Raw genomic sequence first — 18260 nt, forward strand, 5'->3', positions numbered from 1 at the left:
TACCGGATCTAACAAATATCTATTATCCTGAATGATTTTCCACCACAAGATTCGATAAGGGGGGGCAGGGGCCAACCTCCCCATTAATCAAGTAATAAGTCTCTATGTGAGATCTAACATTAAAACCACTCAATCTTACCGGATCTAACAAATAGCTTCCAAAATAGCTGTTTGGTCAATTTTTTGATAAGGGGGATGACGTGTTGCCCCCCCCCCCAGCAAATAACTGTTAATATTGCTTCTTCTGTGTGAGATCTATCGTAAACAACGGTTGATCTAACAAAGATGATGCGTTAGCCCCACCCCCCAGCAAATAACTTCTGTGTGAGATCTTATGTAAACAACATTGATCTAACCTAATCTAACAAACTGCATAAGATTTTTTCAAAAATTTTGATATGGGGGGGCTAACCAGGAGAGGTAAAATGAGGGACAAATGAGGAGGAATGAGGGACATTGCTCCAAATCAGGGACAGTTGGGAGGTATGGTAGCAGGTGTTCCCCTGCCTGGTGTAGGGGGTGACACACATTCTACTGACACACACTGTGACTTCCATCTCCAGGGCTCATTCCTCTTCAGCCCACATTGTCTTCCTGTTTGTACTGACAGCATGACTACTGTCCTGTGACTGGGAGATCCCATTGTGGAGGAGAGGGGAGGGCAGTAGTTCACTGAGCACTGTACATAGCAGGGCTCCCCCTGTGCCTCCCCTGGTGGTGTGGAGTGGTACGCTCCTGGAGCTGTCATGTGACGGAGCTGTCAGTGAGTGTAGACCGGGAAGAGAAGATGTGGGGATCGGTGTTGGTGTGTGCGGTCCTGGCGGTCTGCGGACCGGGGCTGGCTCAGGATGTCCCTCCGGTGAGTGTCAGCTGATTGCCGGTATAGGAGGGCGATACAAGTCCCAGCAGTGAGATCCCCCCTGATCATACAATCTTCCCTCTGATCCATGCGGTATGTCCGGGTGTAGTGTACCCTGAGCTGTGTGTATTCTTCCTGTGCTCAGTAATGGGGTGCAGTGTACTGATCACTCACATGAATAATGACACTTCAAGAAGAACTAATGGCTAAACTTTTTTTTTTTTTTTTTTTTACCACTTCAGCCCTTCCTTAACTGGCAATTGCGCGGTCATGTGACGTGCTTTCCAAACAAAATTGGCATTCTTTTTTTCCCACAAATAGAGCTTTCTTTTGGTGGTATTTGATCCCCTCCTGTGGTTTTTATTTTTTGCGCTATAAACAAAAAAAGCGCCAATTTTTAAAAAAAAAAAAAACACATTTTTTTTTTTTTTTTTTTTTTTTTTACATTTTGCTATAATAGCCCCTCAAAATATATTAAAAAACTATTTATTTTCCTCAGTTTAGGCCGATACGTATTCTTCTACATATTTTTGGTAAAAAAATAAATAAATAAAAAATCGGAATAAGCGTTTATTGATTGGTTTGCGCAAAAGTTATAGCGTTTACAAAATTGGGGATAGTTTTATGGCATTTTTATTCATTTTATTAACTCTTTATTAACTTTTTTTTTCAAGTAATGGTGGCGATCAGCGATTTATTTATTTATTTCTATCGTTGCGACATTATGGTGCACACATCGGACATTTTTGACACACTTTTGGGACCATTGTCATTTATACCAATCAGTGCTATACAAATGCACTGATTCATGTGTAAATGGCAGTGAAGGGGTTAACCACTAGGGGGCAGTGTAGAGGTTAAGTGTGTCCTGGGTGTGTTTCTAACTGGGGAGGTGGCTACGTGTGACACGTCACTGATCACCGCTCCCGATCACAGGACACTGTCATTAGGCAGAACGGGGGGAGATGCTTGTTTACATTAGCATATCCCCGTTCTTCCTCACTGTGAGGCGATCGCGGGTATCCCCACGGCGATAGAGTCTGGGGGACATGTGACCCGGCTCACGTAGCTTTCTGCGCACGTGCCCCCTGGCTGCCTCTTAAAGGGCCACGTAAAGGTACGTGATTCTGCCTGTACGAGCCCTTTTGCCGACGTATATCGGCGTGAGGTGGTCGGCAAGCGGTTACGTTTTGGATGAAGGATTAGAGCACATCCGTTTGTATTGCTGTTCCCCCATCACACTAAGCCCTGGTTCACACCAGTGCGGTGTTGAAATTGCACTACTTCAGCGCCATGTCAAAGCTGCAGATATGTGCGATTTTTTTTTTATTTTTATTTTTATTTTTTTTATTTTTTTTAGTGTGGCTTGCGACTTCATTTAACAGAAGTCAGTGCAAGTCTCAAAAAAGTAGCACAGTAACCTTTTTCAATGTCGCTGCGACTTGAGCTGCAACCATTTGAATTGTTTCATCGCTGCGAATAGGGTGTGACTTGTCATGTGATTTAGAACCCATCAAATCACCTGAAAAAAACGCATTGGTACGACCGAAAGCTTAGGGACCAGTAGGCAGTCTACAGCTTGACTGTGTTCACACTAGAGCGAGCGGCTCACAGCAGGAGTCCTGTGTGTCTCCATTCACAGGTCCAGGTCTGATTTCAGCCCAGATTTTTTGGATGAATTGGGACCTGAAACGGGCCAAAAGACGCACAGGGCTCCTGTGCAATTCGCTCCATAGAGAGCCAGTCACAATCTCCTGCTATGCCAATTGGATGTGGAGAAATCCTCATCCAATTCACAATAGTGTGAACCCAGCCTTAGGCCTCATGCACACTGGACGTTATAAATATGCTGGTAGCATTGGCTGTAGAATGCGTATTTCAGCGTTTTTGCAGTAGGTTTTTTTTCAGTGTTTTTAATAACTAGCTTTTTGCTTAAAAAAAATAAAAACTATACTCCCACAAAAGCTTTTGACTGAAAAATGCTGATAAATGCAGAATAGCTGCGTTTTCAGCTTTTATCGGAGTTAGTCTTGGTACACACTGACAGTCGCACCCAAAGTCACCAAACGTAGTACCGAAACTACTTTTGGGAATCGGTGTGGTGCCGCAAATGCGGCCTCGCACCAATTCGAACGGTGCAATTGCCACCGATATGGCATGCCAAATCGCTCCAATGTGAACCAGGGCTTGGAGTGTTTTTACAGCTGAAAAACTCCTCTTAAAATCCACTAGTTCTGTGTTTTTTCCCAGCCAGAAAACGCTGATAACAACCTATGTGTTTAGATTAAGGTTAGGGATCTACTGATCAAGTTATGTGTGTTTTTTTTTTTTCCAGCCATTGTTATATTTAATTTTTTTGTGTTTTAAGTTTTTGGTAGGGGAAAGAGAGAGCTGAAATCTTTTGTCAAAAATCCAATGAATGGGGTATATTTATGGTAAAAAATAGTAGCGCTATTCACCCTCTGAAACTGCACATACATTTGTTATGTGTGGGTTGGAGCAAAATCAAGTGTTAGTGGTGCACCAAAATTAAAATTCCAGACCGAAACCAAAATGGACAATTTAAAAAAAAAAGTAAATACATTTTTTTTTAATATATATAATTATATTAAATTCAACGTTTTAATTAATAACGTTTAAATGAATATGAGATTATTTTCGGTTATTACCTCCACCTTGTTTAGACAATAGGCTGATTTTTACACGGAGCAGTTTTTGAAGCTCAAGAAAATTGCATCCTCTTTAGATTCTATAAACGCTATATTGTCAAAAGTATTGAGACACCTGAACTTTAATGGCATCCTGATCTTAGTCTGAAGGGTTTAATATTGAGTTGGACCACCCTTCAAGAGCTTCAACTCTGGGAAGGCTGTCCACAAGGCTTAGGAGTGTCTATGGGAATGGTTGACCATTCTTCCAGAAGTGTATTTGTGAGGTCAGACGCTGATGTTGGGCGAGAAGGCCTGGTTCACAGTCTCCGCTCTAATTCATCCCAAAGATGTTCTATTGGGTTGTGCAGGCCAGTTAAGTTCCTCCACCCACACTCGCTCATTCATGTCTTTATGGACCTTGCTTTGTGCATTGGTGGACAGTCATGTTGGAACAGGAAAGGGCCATCCCCAAACTGTTCCCACAAAGTTGGGAGCATGAATTTGTCCAAAATGTCTTGGTATGCTGACAACATAAGAGTTCCTTCACTGGAACTGAGGATTCATACCCAACCTCTAAAAAAAAAAAAACCCCACACCATAATCCCCCCTCCACCAAATGGTTTGGACCAGTGCACAAAGCAAGGTCCATAAAGACATGGATGAGTGAGTTTGGGGTGGAGGAACTTGACTGGCCTGTACAGAATCCTGACCTCAACCCGATAGAACACCTTTGGGATGAATAACAGCGGAGACCGCGAGCCAGGCTGATGGAATGATTAAACATTCCCATGGACACACTCCTAAACCTTGTGGACAGCCTTCCCAGAAGAGTTGAAGCTGTTATAGCTGCAAAGGGTGGGCCAACTCCATATTGAACCCTACGGACTAATACTGAGATGCCATTAAAGTTTTCTCAAGTCATCTTCCAGGACGGCACACCTGAGAGATGAGAGGCTCCTCCCTACAGGAAACACAATCAATCGACAGCTGTTTTAAGTCCCCACCCTTCCCCTTGATCCTCAGTTTTTGATTGTGTTTCTCCCTACACAGCGAAACTGTTTGTTTTTTTCCAAATGACCCGAAGCCTGGGGCTGGTGGTCTCCCCCTGGGAGCCGGACCACAAGCCTGGGAAGCCTCTGGGTCTGGTAGGATATTCTTGTCCTTCCTGGGGGGTTCCCCTATCTTTTCCTCAGGGCGGGCAGCAGAAATTGGAAGAGCCCCCCTGAGAGCTGAAGGACCCTGGGTACAGTGGTGTACCCAGAACTTCAGGGGCCATTATCCTGTCTCCCCCCTCCTTACCTGTACAGGTGGCTGTTCAGACGGGGGTGCTGGCCATCGGTTCTTTCCAGGGGGCTTGTCCCCGACTCCTGGGTCCCCGGTAGCTCGCGTGGGCTGCCGGAGAGGGCGTGGCAACAAGCACCCGCGTCATTTTCAAACTTCGGGAAAATGGCAGCGGCGTTCTTACCCAGGAGGGAAGGCTGAGAGTCAGTAGGAGCAGGCGCCCACATCCTCCTTTCTCTAGAGCGAGGAGGCACCAGTTTACTACGGTGGATGTCTGCCTTAACCACCTCAGATATGAAGATGGGAATGAGGAATGGAAGGCATTGCCCCCCCCCCCCCCCATGTATATAGACTGACTTCCCTATGGGGACAGCAGTTGGGGGGGGGAGCACTTTGGCGGCTATCCTCCTTGCGTGTGGACCATAAGGATGGAAAAGCAAGCCCGCTGGCTGTGGCAAAAAGAGGAAGACGACAACGGTGAGTACTTTACTTTCCTTTTGCCGTGGGAATTTAGCTGCAAAATCCCCAATTCCAGCCAGAGGGTTCCTGGGCATTTGAGATCTCACCTGGGGTCTGGATTCAAATAGCCCTTAAGCTTCTGCTAAAAACACCAGCCGCAGCTCCCTCTTACATCAGAGAAGCTGTATGGTGGACAGGTGGTGCAGAGGAACGAGTGTGCCTAAACCACTTCAGATGAGAAAGAGGTAGGTAGGCCATTGCTCCCCCTTCCCCGTGTATATACTGACTGGTGCAGTGCAGAACCTGGGGTCGGGATACAAATAGCGCAGACGCCACTGCTAAAACCACCAGCCACAGCTCCCTCTTACAGCAGAGACACTGGTTATCGCAGCAGTAGGTTGCCAGCCTCTCCCTACATGCCCAGTTGTGGTACATTTAGTAGGGATGAATATAGCGTACAGAGGGGACCTGGTAGATACAAAGTTACTTACAGGCCAGGTATACCACTGAACAGGTTATTAATTGGGCAGTGGTTGGTGGATTCAGAAGCTCCCCTGGTCAGCAGGTGCACTAGGTTACCGGCCCTATTAGCCCAGCTGCTAGGAATCTGAAGTTGCTTCACAATGTTTAAAAGCTGACCTAACATTCAAGGATGGGCAGAGACCAAGCTACTGTGTGGCACAGTAGGGGTTCCCTTGTCACAGATCCTCCTTTTGGGGGTTGCCTGCTATAGTTAACTTTCATAAGCTCCAACCTCCCACTCCACCTTTACACTGTGTTTATATTATAGTGTAGGAGGTAAGAAGAAACTTATTTTTTATTGGTTTGGGCTACAATCCACGCAGTGGCAGATCTAAAGGCGATTCACCATAGATCGCTCCCTACATCCTTTTAATTGAGGATTTTCTGTCCAAACCTATGCAAGAGCTACATAATTAATTGTTTGAAGCCTGCAAATAGCTATTTACCTCCCAGGCTAAACTGGTAACCACCTCTTCTAGAGAGGTCTTAAATTGGTCTCTAGGGCTGGGCTCATTGAGACTTTAGTTGCTAATCAGCACCACCTGGATATGTGCTGGCTAGCGTTTGCTCAGTCTATGGAGGTAAGGTAGGACAACAACTACTACTAATAGTAGGGTGTCCAACCATTTTAGGATCTGTTCCTTCTCTGGTGGTGAAGGTTTAGTATCTACAGCCCAGGCTATGCCTATGAAATAAATTGCCTGTTGGTTATTTCATAAAGGGATAGACCATGACTCCTCATTGGCTGCACACCAGTAGACCTCAGTAGTGAAGGTTTGTGCTTGCTGGGATGTTTTTGTGGCACAGCAGAAATACACATTGAGATTTGTGACATCTCTGCTTATAAGGGCTATATTGCTGTACATCAGAAATGCACTGCACTGAAGCTTGTTTGCTGTCCTTTATATACTAAAGGTACTGCTTTGTTTGGCTACAGATCAGAAAAATACAACAGTGAAGGTGGTCTGTACTTTCTGGTTTTGTGTTGCACAGCAGAAATGCACATCATTGTGTCTGGTGACATCTCTGCTCATAATGGTTATATTGCTGCACATCAGACATACACAAGATTGAGGTCTGTCTGTGGGGCTTTGTGTCCTGTTTTACTGCCTTGTTGGTTACTTATCAGAAAGGCAGCAGTGAAGTCTGATGGTCCTGATTTGCAGGGCGCTGTGCTGATTCAGACAGTGCTATTAACAGCAATGGCTGCCGAGTTTAAACATGCGATTTGACATGTTGAGTCGCATGACAAATCATTTCAATATGGATGTGCTATCTCTATTCATAGTGTTTTATTGTTGCACATCAGATTTGTACAGCATTAAGGTCTGTGAGGTTTTGTGTCCTGTATTACTGCCTTATCAGAAAGGCAGCAGTGAAAATTGATGGTTCGAATTTGTTGGGCTACATAGTAGAAATACAAATTGAACCCCTGCCAGGTGTAGTACATATACTGCCTTTGGTAATCCATGTAGCACCACAAAGTGGTGTTGTGCTGATTTTAGCCATGCGATTTGACATGTTGAGTCGCAAGGCCAAATCGCTTCAATATGCATGTGCTATCTCTATTCAGAATTGTTATATTGTTGCACATCAGACATATACAAGATTGAAGGTTGTCTGTCCTTTGTCTTGCATATTCTGCCTTATTGGCTGCATATCAGAAAGGACACAGCAGTGAAGGTTGCTTGTCTTTTTCTGATTTTGTTTTTGCTGCTCAGCTGAGAGACACATTGAGGATGGTGGCCTCTCTGCTCAGTATTGGTATATTACTACACATCAGACATACACAAAGATTGAATGTTTGTGTCCTGTATGTCCTATATTTACTGCCTTATCGTTTGTATATCAGGCTAAGCAGTGTTTCTCATGGATCTACCTTTCTGCATCTTAGGGATACACAGCAGGGGTTTGTTGGCTGCAATCCTCCAGGGAGTCACAGCATTGGGGACCCCTTACTGGTTCGACCTGAAAATTGCTATTTGTTTTTTTTTTTTTTCCCTGCGACCTGTGTAATCTTGAGGTCTGTGGATCCAGGAATCAGGGACTGCTGGTGTCGCACAGACACAAATGGTACCCATTGGAAGCCATAGTATATGACTTCTCATGCGTCTTGCAGTCCCAAGTCGCAGGTTGGGTCGCACGGGTGTGGGAACCCTAAACTTATCTGTCCCTTCTGATTGAGGTTTTGCTACACAGCAGGAATACTCATCATGGCGTTATTGTTTTATTTTGCAGCAGACCAGAAAGATTGCAGCTGTAAAGGCTGTCTGTCTTTTTCCTCAGTGTCTGCTTTTATGTTGTTGCACAGCAGAAATACTCAAGATTGAAGCTTGCTGGTGCTTTCTGTTTCAGAAAAACACAATGCTGCAGGTTGCTCGTGTCCTTTCTCAGTGTTGTTTCTATCTGAACTACACTACAGAAGTGCATGACAGAAAGGATTGTCTTGTGTTCCATATTTTTCCCTGTGGCATAGCAGAAATGCACAACACGGGAGTTGGTGTTCATATTAATCTTATAACTGTGGTGGTTTGTCAGAAATACACAACATAGAAGTTTGGGTCTTTCTGTCTTTATAGCCTTGTTTTGCTGTACATAGGTAAAGCACAACAGTAAAGGGGGTTCCTGTCCTTTCCGTATTTATATATCAGTTATGACCTAGCTAGCTGCACTAAAGAAATACGCAGCATTTAGGGTTTGCTTGAGTCTTAATGTTTTTACGTCTTGGCAGCACATCAGAAAACCAGACTATGAGGACTGTTTGTCTACGTTGAGGTTCAGATTTGGGTCTCTTCCCATATTTGATATATTGGTTTAGCTAGTCACACTCAGGCACACAACATTGTTGTCTATGCTTGTGTCCTTTCTGTCTAAATCTATTGTGCCGTGCCCACAATCTATGATCATTTTATTTGTGATATTAATAATGCATGTATCACCTTTTGTATTTCAGCCTTCTTTTCCATGGAGGGGCCAGGAGTTCGGGCTGCAGCTGCCACATGTCAGAAAACCTTGACCACTTGCATTCAGGGATGCCAGAACCATTTCCTAGGGTTGAAGCCCTGTAGGGTTATGGGACACTGGAGGAAGGGGATAATGAATCGCCCTGTTTAGTAAGAACTTGGAGAGTTCTGTTCAGAGGAGTATTAGGGCCTGAGGATGAAGTATAAAGATGTATACCCGATCGAATAGGTTTCGGCTTGGTGCATGGCCTTCATTTTGCCCTTTTAGCAAAACTAGACATAGCAATATGGGTAGTCTACTCCTGCTAGGGACTTTAATTCTCCTGAAGAAGGCTCTCAGGCGTAAGTAAGGACATAGATTGGGCATGCCTTAAACCCAGGGTTCAAGCTTCTGTTAATCTATTTCCCTTAAGTAGGCTTCCCTTTAGTCTTTTGCTGACATAAAGATAAAAAGGAAGCAGTTTTATTTCCCTCAACAGGATAGTGTTAAGACAGGCCCTCTTATTGATTAATGTAGTGTCCTTGTCTTACACAGGTCTCTTATTTATCTTTTTAGTGGTTCTAAGTAGCACCTACAGGCATAATAGGCCATGGTTGTTAGATGTGTGAGATAGGCAACATTGCTAACCTACAAGTTTAACATGTTTTCTGATTCCATTTTTAAGAGCCCATTTCACCTAGATACTGCATCTGAAGCGGAAAAGGCAGGAACATCTGTGGAGCAGACCTGCAGATCAGCCGCATGATCCAGCTAACATGCCTTCATCAAGCATATGCGCGTATGGAGTGGAGGTAAAGCTCACTGCAGAGCCAAGGTTCGCCAAGAGGGTTTTGCAGTGGCCCCACCCTAAGGTAGGCCTGAGGTACTTGTTTATCCTCTCAGGTGTGCCGTCCTGGAAGATGACTTGAGAAAAGTACCAGTTACTTACCGGTAACTGTCTTTCTGGGAAATCTTCCAGGACGGCAGGCCTACTTCCCGCCCGTTGGAGGAGGGAAAATTCTAGAACACTAGAAGGTGAGTACCTATGAGGAATGATTTCCCTTGTGAACCTGGTTCAGGAGTTACTTCTCTACAAACTGAGGATCAAGGGGAAGGGTGGGGACTTAAAACAGCTGTCGATTGATTGTGTTTCCTGTAGGGAGGAGCCTCTCATCTCTCAGGTGTGCCGTCCTGGAAGATTTTCCAGAAAGACAGTTACCGGTAAGTAACTGGTACTTTTTGTACGTGTAAAGGCAGTTGTCCCAATACTTTTGACAATATAGCATACATTCATTGTGTGTGGGTTGGAGCAAAATCAAATGTTAGTAGTGGTGCACCAAAAAGAAAATTCTGGACTGAAGCTGAAAACCAAAATGGACAGTTTTAAAAAAAAAAAAATATATATATATATATATATATATATATATATATATATATATATATATATATATATATATATATATATATATATATATATATATATATATATATATATATATATATATATATATATATATATATATTTTTTTTTTATATATAACTGTTTTTAATAGTTGACTTTTTAAATAACATGAATTTAAATGAATGTTAGTTTATTTTTGGCCATTATGGGAAACCTTTTTGGACGATTGGGCTGCTTTCACACTGAGCCATTTTTTAATGCGCTTTTTAAAAAAAAAAAAAGGAAAAGAAAATCTCAAAAATGCCCCTCTATTGAAAACATGCCAAAAACGCAACCCTGTTGCATTTTTGATGTGTTTTTTTTTTTTTTTTTTTGAGTCCCATGTTCTATAAAAACGAGATGTAAACGCGGCAATATCACCCTTCTTTTTTGGTGACCCTATCTTCGTCTGATAGTTTTCAGCGGCCAATATATCGGTGCATCCTTAGTTATTAGGCTATTTTCTCTCCATGCCAAATGGTATTCGCAAAATAAAAATGAATCAGTATTGTGGCCACTAGAAGGAGCTGATGATTATAGAAGTATTTATTTCCTAAGATCATCTGCTCCATCTAGTGGCCATAATGTGGGATTTTCCGGATTAGCCCTATTCTGTATGAAGATTAACATTCGACCTAGAGAGAAATGACATTTGCACAGAACAAATGTAGATGTAGTTGCATAGAATAAATACTTTATGAATTTAGTACAGAATAGTGAGGACCATTTAGGTTTTTAAAGCTGACCTTCCTGGAAAAGTGGAATATCTGCTTCCTTGCATATACAGCAGGGTTCTGTTTTGGTAGTTTTTTTTTTTTTTAACCAGTACAATAATGACATTGCACTTGCTTTTATTTTTAGTACACAGAGAACTGCAGAAGTGGAACTTACCCCCCCTCAGGACCTACGTAAGTTACAAAGTATTTTTTAGTACATTTGTTCTTCTAGTTACCACTTTGTGTTTATTTTTATTGGTAACATTGTTGTCAGTCACTGATGACCTTGTTATACCTGCTTTGTAGAGAATCATTCACAAGGGGAAGTAGCTATGTATGTATTAAAGAGGCATCTGAGATCACAGTGGGCCGTATTTACTATGTTTACTACCCTGTTTGAAGGGACAATGGTATCAAACTGTCTATATACCCTGAATGCATCCAGTTTCTGAAGCCTTAAAGTGTAAGTAAACCTCCCTAATAGTTTTCAGCCAAGGAAGCTGCCATCTTGGTCTCTGTTTAACCCTTTCATGACTAAGCCTATTTTTGGAATTTGGTGTTTACAAGTTAAAATCCATATTTTTTGCTAGAAAATTACTTGGGAACCCCAAACATTATATATATATATATATATATATATATATATATATATATAATTTTTTTTTTAACAGAGACTCTAGAGAATAAAATGGCGATTGTTGCAATATTTTATGTCACACGGTATTTGTGCAGCGGTGTTTTAAACGCAACTTTTTGGTAAAAGGGACACTTTCATGAATTAAAAAAAAAAAAACAGTAAAATTAGCCCAATTTTTTGCGTAATGTGAAAGATAATGTTACGCCGAGTAAATAGATACCAAACATGTCACACTTTATAATTGCGCGCACTTGTGGATTGATGACAAAGTACGGTCCCTAAAAATCTCAATAGGCAACGCTTTAAATTTTTTTTACGGTTACCAGGTTAGCGTTACAGAGGAGGTCTAGTGCTAGAATTATTGCTCTCATAGTTTCATAGTTAGTTTCATAGTTAGTAAGGTTGAATAAAGACACCAGTCCATCCAGTTCAACCTGAGTGAGTGTCTACAATTGTCCCTGTACATTGCACACTCACATCAGTCCCTACCCTCAAGGAGCCCACAATCCAAGGACCCCATTCATATACTAGGGCCAATTTTTTGGACAGAAGCCAATTAGCCTACCTGCATGTCTTTGGATTGTGGGAGGAAACCGGAGTACCCGGAGGAAACCCACGCAGGCACAGGGAGAACATGCAAACTCCAGGAAGGTAGTGTCGTGGTTGGAATTTGAACCAGCGACCCTTCTTACTGCTAGGTGAGAGTGCTAACCACTACACCACTTTGCCGCCACAAGCTCTGACGATCGCGGCGATACCTCACATGTGTGATTTGAACACCGTTTACATACGCGGGCGCGACTTCCGTATGCGTTTTCTTTGCTTCGCGAGCTCGCAGGGACGGCGGGCGCTTAATAAAAAATAAATATTTTTTTTATATTTTATTTATTTTAAAATGACTAAATTGTTTTAAAAAAATAATAATAATAATTTGATCACTTTTATTGCTGTCACAAGGAATGTAAACATCCCTTGTGACAGTAATAGGTGGTGACAGGTACTCTTTATGGAGGGATCAGGGGTCTAAAAGACCCCCCCCACCCCTCCTTTACACTTCAATGTATTCAGATCGCCGAAAACGGCAATTCTGAATACCGTATATCTTTTTAAAACCGGCGCCATTGGCAGCCAAGTAAACGGGAAGTGACGTCATGACGTCGCTTCTGTGTTTACTATGAGGAGACTGGAAAAAAGCCGATTACGGCCTCGTCCCAGTTCCTCCCCAGCAGCCGGAGGCAGCGGAATTTGAATCGGTGCTCCCGATCGAGCGGGAGCAACGGTAACAGCGGCAGGAGGGGGGACGTCCCCTCTCGCTCCTCCGGCATAACAGCCGAGCGGCTTTTAGCCGCATCGGTTGTTATGCCTGGATAGCCAATCGCCTGCTGAAAAAAAACGGTACCGGGATGATGCCTGCAGGTGCGGGCATCATCCCGGTATACCCCCCGGAAGCCGAGTACGCACATCTGCGTACGCTTGGCGGGAAGGGGTTAATCTACAACTGCCATGATGCTACACATGTGATTCGTTCTGACACTAGTCATTGGATAGTTTGACAGTTTGGTTGAGGACTCTGAGCATGCCATTCAGGTTTCTCCACCCCAAACTCACTCATCCATGTCTTTATGGACCTTGCTTTGTGCTCTGGGGGGCAGTCACATTGGAACAGGAAGAGACTGTCCCCAAACTGTTCCCACAAAGTTGGGAGCATACAATTGTCTGAAATGCCTTGGTGTGCTGACGCCTTAAGAGTTCCCTTCACTGGAACTAAGGGACCCAACCCCTGAAAAACAACCCCCACCACCAAATGGTTTGGACCAGTGCACAAAGCAAGGTCCATAAAGACATGGATGAGCGAGTTTGGGGTGGAGGAACTTGACTGGCCTGCACGCAGTCCTGACCTCAAGCCGATAGAACACCTTTAGGATAAGTTAGAGCGGGGACTGCGAGCCAGGCCTTCTCATCCACATCAGTGCCTGACCTTTCCAAATGTGCTTCTGGAGGAATGGTCAAATATTCCCATAGACACACTCCTAAACCTTGTGGACAGCTTTCCCAGAAGAGTTGAAGCTGTTATAGCTACAAAGGGTGGGCTAACTCAATATTGAGACTGGGATACCATTAAAGCGTGTGTGTGTAAAGACATACCAAAACTTTTGGTAATATAGCGTATGTAAAGTAATGAATACATTGTTGGTGTTTTATATAAATACCTGTAATAATAAATTGGTAAATATTTGAATATTGTTTTTTTTTCTACTTCAAGTGTAAGTTTACCTTACCCCCTTCTCCAAAAAAAAAAAAAAAAAAAAAAAATGACATAACGCTGGACACTCTAGATCTTTTGAATACAGGAGCTGATCAGGATCTGATCAATAGAGAGCCTTGGATTTCAGGACTCCAGGGGTGTTCAGTAAAGGAGGCCATATATTGAAATTTGTCCAGTTCGAATTTTGATCTATATATGGATAGGCTGATTTATATATAAGGCAATCTACCGATCGACATCTGTATGAGTAGTGTGTTGGGTTTTTCCTGGATTATCAATGCCACTGGCTATAGCCAGCAGCACTAAAGCACTAATCGGTGTATTCTGACAGCGGGGAAGTCTCTCCGCCATTAGAATACAATAACGTAGCAGGAAGTATTCCTCCAGCCACATTGTGTGCATGGGGGAATTGGTTCCCTTTTTTTGTGGTTTCTGATCATGCGTAGTCTTTCACATCCAATTTTTCTTGTACGAAAACGGTACACATTAAATGAAAACTGTTAGTTCTGTTTACGTACAAGAAACCTTTTGGAGTTTGTCGGAAATTTTCTTTGTCTGAATCAAATGTCAAAAGTTGTCTACACACTATATGAAAATGTAATGATCTTGCCTCCTACGGAATTTTTCTTTCGTTTTTTTTTTTTTTTCTCATAGTGTGTATCCCGAGTGAATTTAGCATGTATACAAGTGCCACTTTAGCGACTCGGACCAAGAGGGCACTTTATTGTTCTGTTTGTTTGGACATCACAGTGTGACCTCATGTTTAGTGGGCTTTAAAGCTTGTTAAAATACATTTTATCCCACATATACAGATATACATAATAATTGTGGTGTTTTAGTTACTACAGACCACTCCTGAACACTGTATCTTGATGTATTACTTACAGGTTTAAAGGAAATGTCCAATGGTATACCATAAATCTGGACCAGCCTCCCTATGAAAGATGGCAGAAGCTGATTAGTGATAAGAAGGCCCCGGTAAGTGAATAAAGTGGCGGCCCGCTCATTGTTCCATGATAGGCCCCTTTCACATGGACTTTCTGATCAGGCCCACCTGTCAGTTTTTCAGGCGCACCTGATTGGAGCCTCCTATCACTCTTGTGGAGCGGCGAATGTCAGCGGTGACATGTCCGCTGACACGCACTGATATCTGATCCGATCCTGTCTGTGAAATCCAGGCGGATGGAGACCCTATTTTACATCCGTCTGGAGGATCGGATAAAAACAGATAGGCGGTCCATTTTCATCTGACCTCCCCATAGAGGAGAGCTGGGCTCTGACAGGTCCGTCTCTGCACAGTGAGCGGAGACAGATCTGTCATCTGCCGGCTCAGTGGGGATCAGCGACTCGATTTCCACCGCTGGACTGACCACCCGTGTGAAAGAGCCCTTACTATACATCCATACTAAGCTGAGCCTGAGCATCTTGATTTAAAGTGTCACATGGCCTCGGAATTTGACTGATTGCAAAATGACATGTGACTACATACTTCTGTAGAACAAATATGCAGTGTCATTGCACAATGTTCAGAGATTTTATAGAAGAGCCTGTCGGGTATATAAGGACATATTAGTTAAGGGGCATCCAGGTGACATCGTTCTACATCTAAAAGTATTTTGTATTTTCAGAGAGCATTTATTTTGAGTTCTCATTGGACTTAAACCTTTTAAAGTCATTATTTTATTTCAGTTCTGCATTTTTACAGACTTCCTCTTTATTTGTGGGAATTTTAGCTTGGCCACTACAGGAAGAGAAGGTTGGCTACTAGAATGACTTTGCAGTTTCTTAACCACCAGGAAACTGCTCTGATAATATTGCTGAAATAACGTATTAATCACACATGGAGTATTAGTATAATTTTATGTCATAACAGCAAGGGTAGTAGGGAGTCATGAAGAAAATAATTTTCAAAGGTAACAAGAGATGATTGAAGTTGCAAAGTGTTCATAAAATAAAGAACGATTGTAATTTTATATTGTTATAGCACCCATACAGAACAGCATTCATTCGTCTAACTCTTTTGTAGTTGTAAATAATCAGACCACTATTTCTGTAGATGGTTCCTGAGTATTTCTGTTGATCTTCCTCTTAGGCCTATCTGCTTGCAACCATGTAACATACTTATTAAGAAAGAGAAAGATCTAGGGCTCTTTCACATGACCGATCCGTTCGGGTCCGCCTGTCAGTTTTTTAGGCAGATCTGAACGGATGCTCCATAGAGGTCTATGGAGTGTCGGATGTCAGGGGTGACATATCCGCTGACATCCAACCCGTTCCGATCCAAAAAAGTGTGACGGAGGAAAACCTAATTTTCTATCCGTCATCGGATCGGGTGACGGCAGACTCTGCGGTCCATTGTCATCCGATCTCCCATAGGGGGAGTCCATCCCTGCTCAGTGTGCAGAGACGGACCTGTCATCTGCCTGCTCAGCAGGGATCGACTGAGTGATTCCCCGCTGAGCAAGTGGATGTCCACGGGGCAGATCATCACGGATCCGTCCCGTGTGAAACAGCCCTTACTTTGAAATAAGGGACCAGAATTAAAAGGCTACCTTGACCCTGCACCAAGATAATACTGTAAGTAAAGAATGTGTCATGTAGAGGGGATGGAAGGCATTTGGGTAAGGGAAATAGAGTACGTTTTTCAATTAATTGATCAGCTTATATACTTGCATTGTGTAAACAAACGTGTAGTGTCCCAGCTGTACTCCAAATGTTACGTGAACCTCCAACATAATATAATGTGCAGGAGGAACCAAACGCATGCCCTTAATATGGAACAATCAAGAGAGCTTTGCTCCCAGCACATAACTAATCTTTATTCAGTGGTGGCATGATAAAAGGAATCCAGCAAGACCCCAAAAACTGTTGTAATTTTTATATAGTGACTTTAAAATAAAACTCTATTGAACAAAAGATATATTAGCGTGCTGATGACATAGCTCACTTGCATTTTAAGAAGCGGTAAAGAAAAAAAAAACATTATTTACTAAAGGAAAATCCACTTTGCACTGCAAGTGCACTTCAAAGTAAAGTCGTTGTAGATCCGAGGGGGACATGCAAGGAAAATAAAAAAACAGCATTTTAGCTTGCACATGATTGGATGATAAAATCCGCAGAGCTTCCCCTCAGATTCAGAGCGACTGCACTTCCAAGTGTACTTGCAGTGCAAAGTGGATTTTGCTTTCGTAAATAGTCCCCATGGTGTAGCACTGCGCAGAAGGAAGCAGAGCCTGAGTAAGTAATGCGCAGATGTGGCTGCCCCATTTTGTGTGTGTGTGTGTGTATAATAAATATATATTGTGAGATATATCTATATCATGTGACACCCCCTTTGATACCCCTCTGATGTAGCACCCTCCGAAATATAATATACCTAAGGAAGCGCATTCTGACCTACTTGCCTATTAGGTGGTCTGTGACATCTGCTCAGTGTCCAGGGAGCTGGGGTCACCTGGGGATTACTAATTTGGAGCAATACGTATGACACATGGGAATAATAGAGTGTTCAATAACACATATATGGTTTTTGAAGTTGGAGAATTTTACAGCACTTAAAGAGCACAATCTGAAATGGACTTTCTTTGCACTGATTATACAGCTAATTTTGGGAGACTGCAGTTTTTGCGTGTTATAATAGTTGTGTGATGCTGATTTCTTCTATGGTGTGGTGATCACATAGGAACCAGTTCACATTTGAGTCATGAATTTTGAATTTGTTTGATTTTATTTGGATATGCTGCTTATTAGCCCTTTTAGTCAACAATTTAGTAGATCTTGTTTATTCATTTGCTATGACGTACGAGTGCACACTTACTTCGTAAAACAATCCATTCTGTTAAAATGGACAATATGCAATATGAGGCCACACTGGAATGTGTGTTTTTTTTTTTTTTTTTTTTTTTTTCTCATGGCTTCTGTGTCAGCTGATCTCTGTGATAGCCTCTGATTTGCTATCACAGTAATCAGTCACTGTAAAGCCTGTCCTTGTGTTTTTTCTTTCTCTCTGAATGGAGTAGAGAGAGATACAGTATCTCACAAAAGGGAGTACACCCCTCACATTTTTGTAAATATTTTATTATATGTTTTCATGTGACAATACTGAAGAAATGACACTTGGCTACAATGTAAAGTAGTGAGTGTCCAGCTTGTATAACAGTGTAAATTTGCTGTCCCCTCAAAATAACTCAACACACAGCCATTCTTGTCTAAACCACAGCAACAAAAGTGAGTACACCCCTAAGAGAAAAGGTCCAAATTGGGTCAAAAGTGTCAATATTTTGTGTGGCCACCAATATTTTTCAGCACTGCCTTAACCCTTTTGGGCATGGAGTTCACCAGAGTTTCACAGGTTGCCACTGGAATCCTCTTCCACTCCTCCATGATGACATCACAGATCTGGTGGATGTTAGAGACCTTGTGCCCCTCCACCTTCCATTTTGAGGATGCCCTACAGATGCTCAACAGGGTTTAGGTCTGGAGACA

General features: G+C 42.5%; 1 protein-coding gene across 1 annotated transcript in view; it reads left to right on the top strand.

Moving 5' to 3' along the window:
* The first annotated feature begins 702 nt into the window (after positions 1-702).
* Positions 703-18260, top strand: part of ASAH1 (N-acylsphingosine amidohydrolase 1) — a 49499-nt gene continuing 31941 nt past the window's right edge. The window contains exons 1-3 of the mRNA XM_077477370.1: positions 703-859; positions 11018-11064; positions 14663-14753. Coding sequence (XP_077333496.1) covers positions 788-859; positions 11018-11064; positions 14663-14753 — 210 coding nt within the window. The 5' untranslated portion in view covers positions 703-787. The remainder of the gene's footprint in view (positions 860-11017; positions 11065-14662; positions 14754-18260) is intronic.

Source organism: Lithobates pipiens, unplaced genomic scaffold (genome assembly GCF_037356315.1).
Source record: "Lithobates pipiens isolate NorthernLeopardFrog02 unplaced genomic scaffold, aLitPip1_a1.2 Scaffold_13, whole genome shotgun sequence".
In the NCBI taxonomy this organism is placed as follows: domain Eukaryota; kingdom Metazoa; phylum Chordata; class Amphibia; order Anura; family Ranidae; genus Lithobates; species Lithobates pipiens.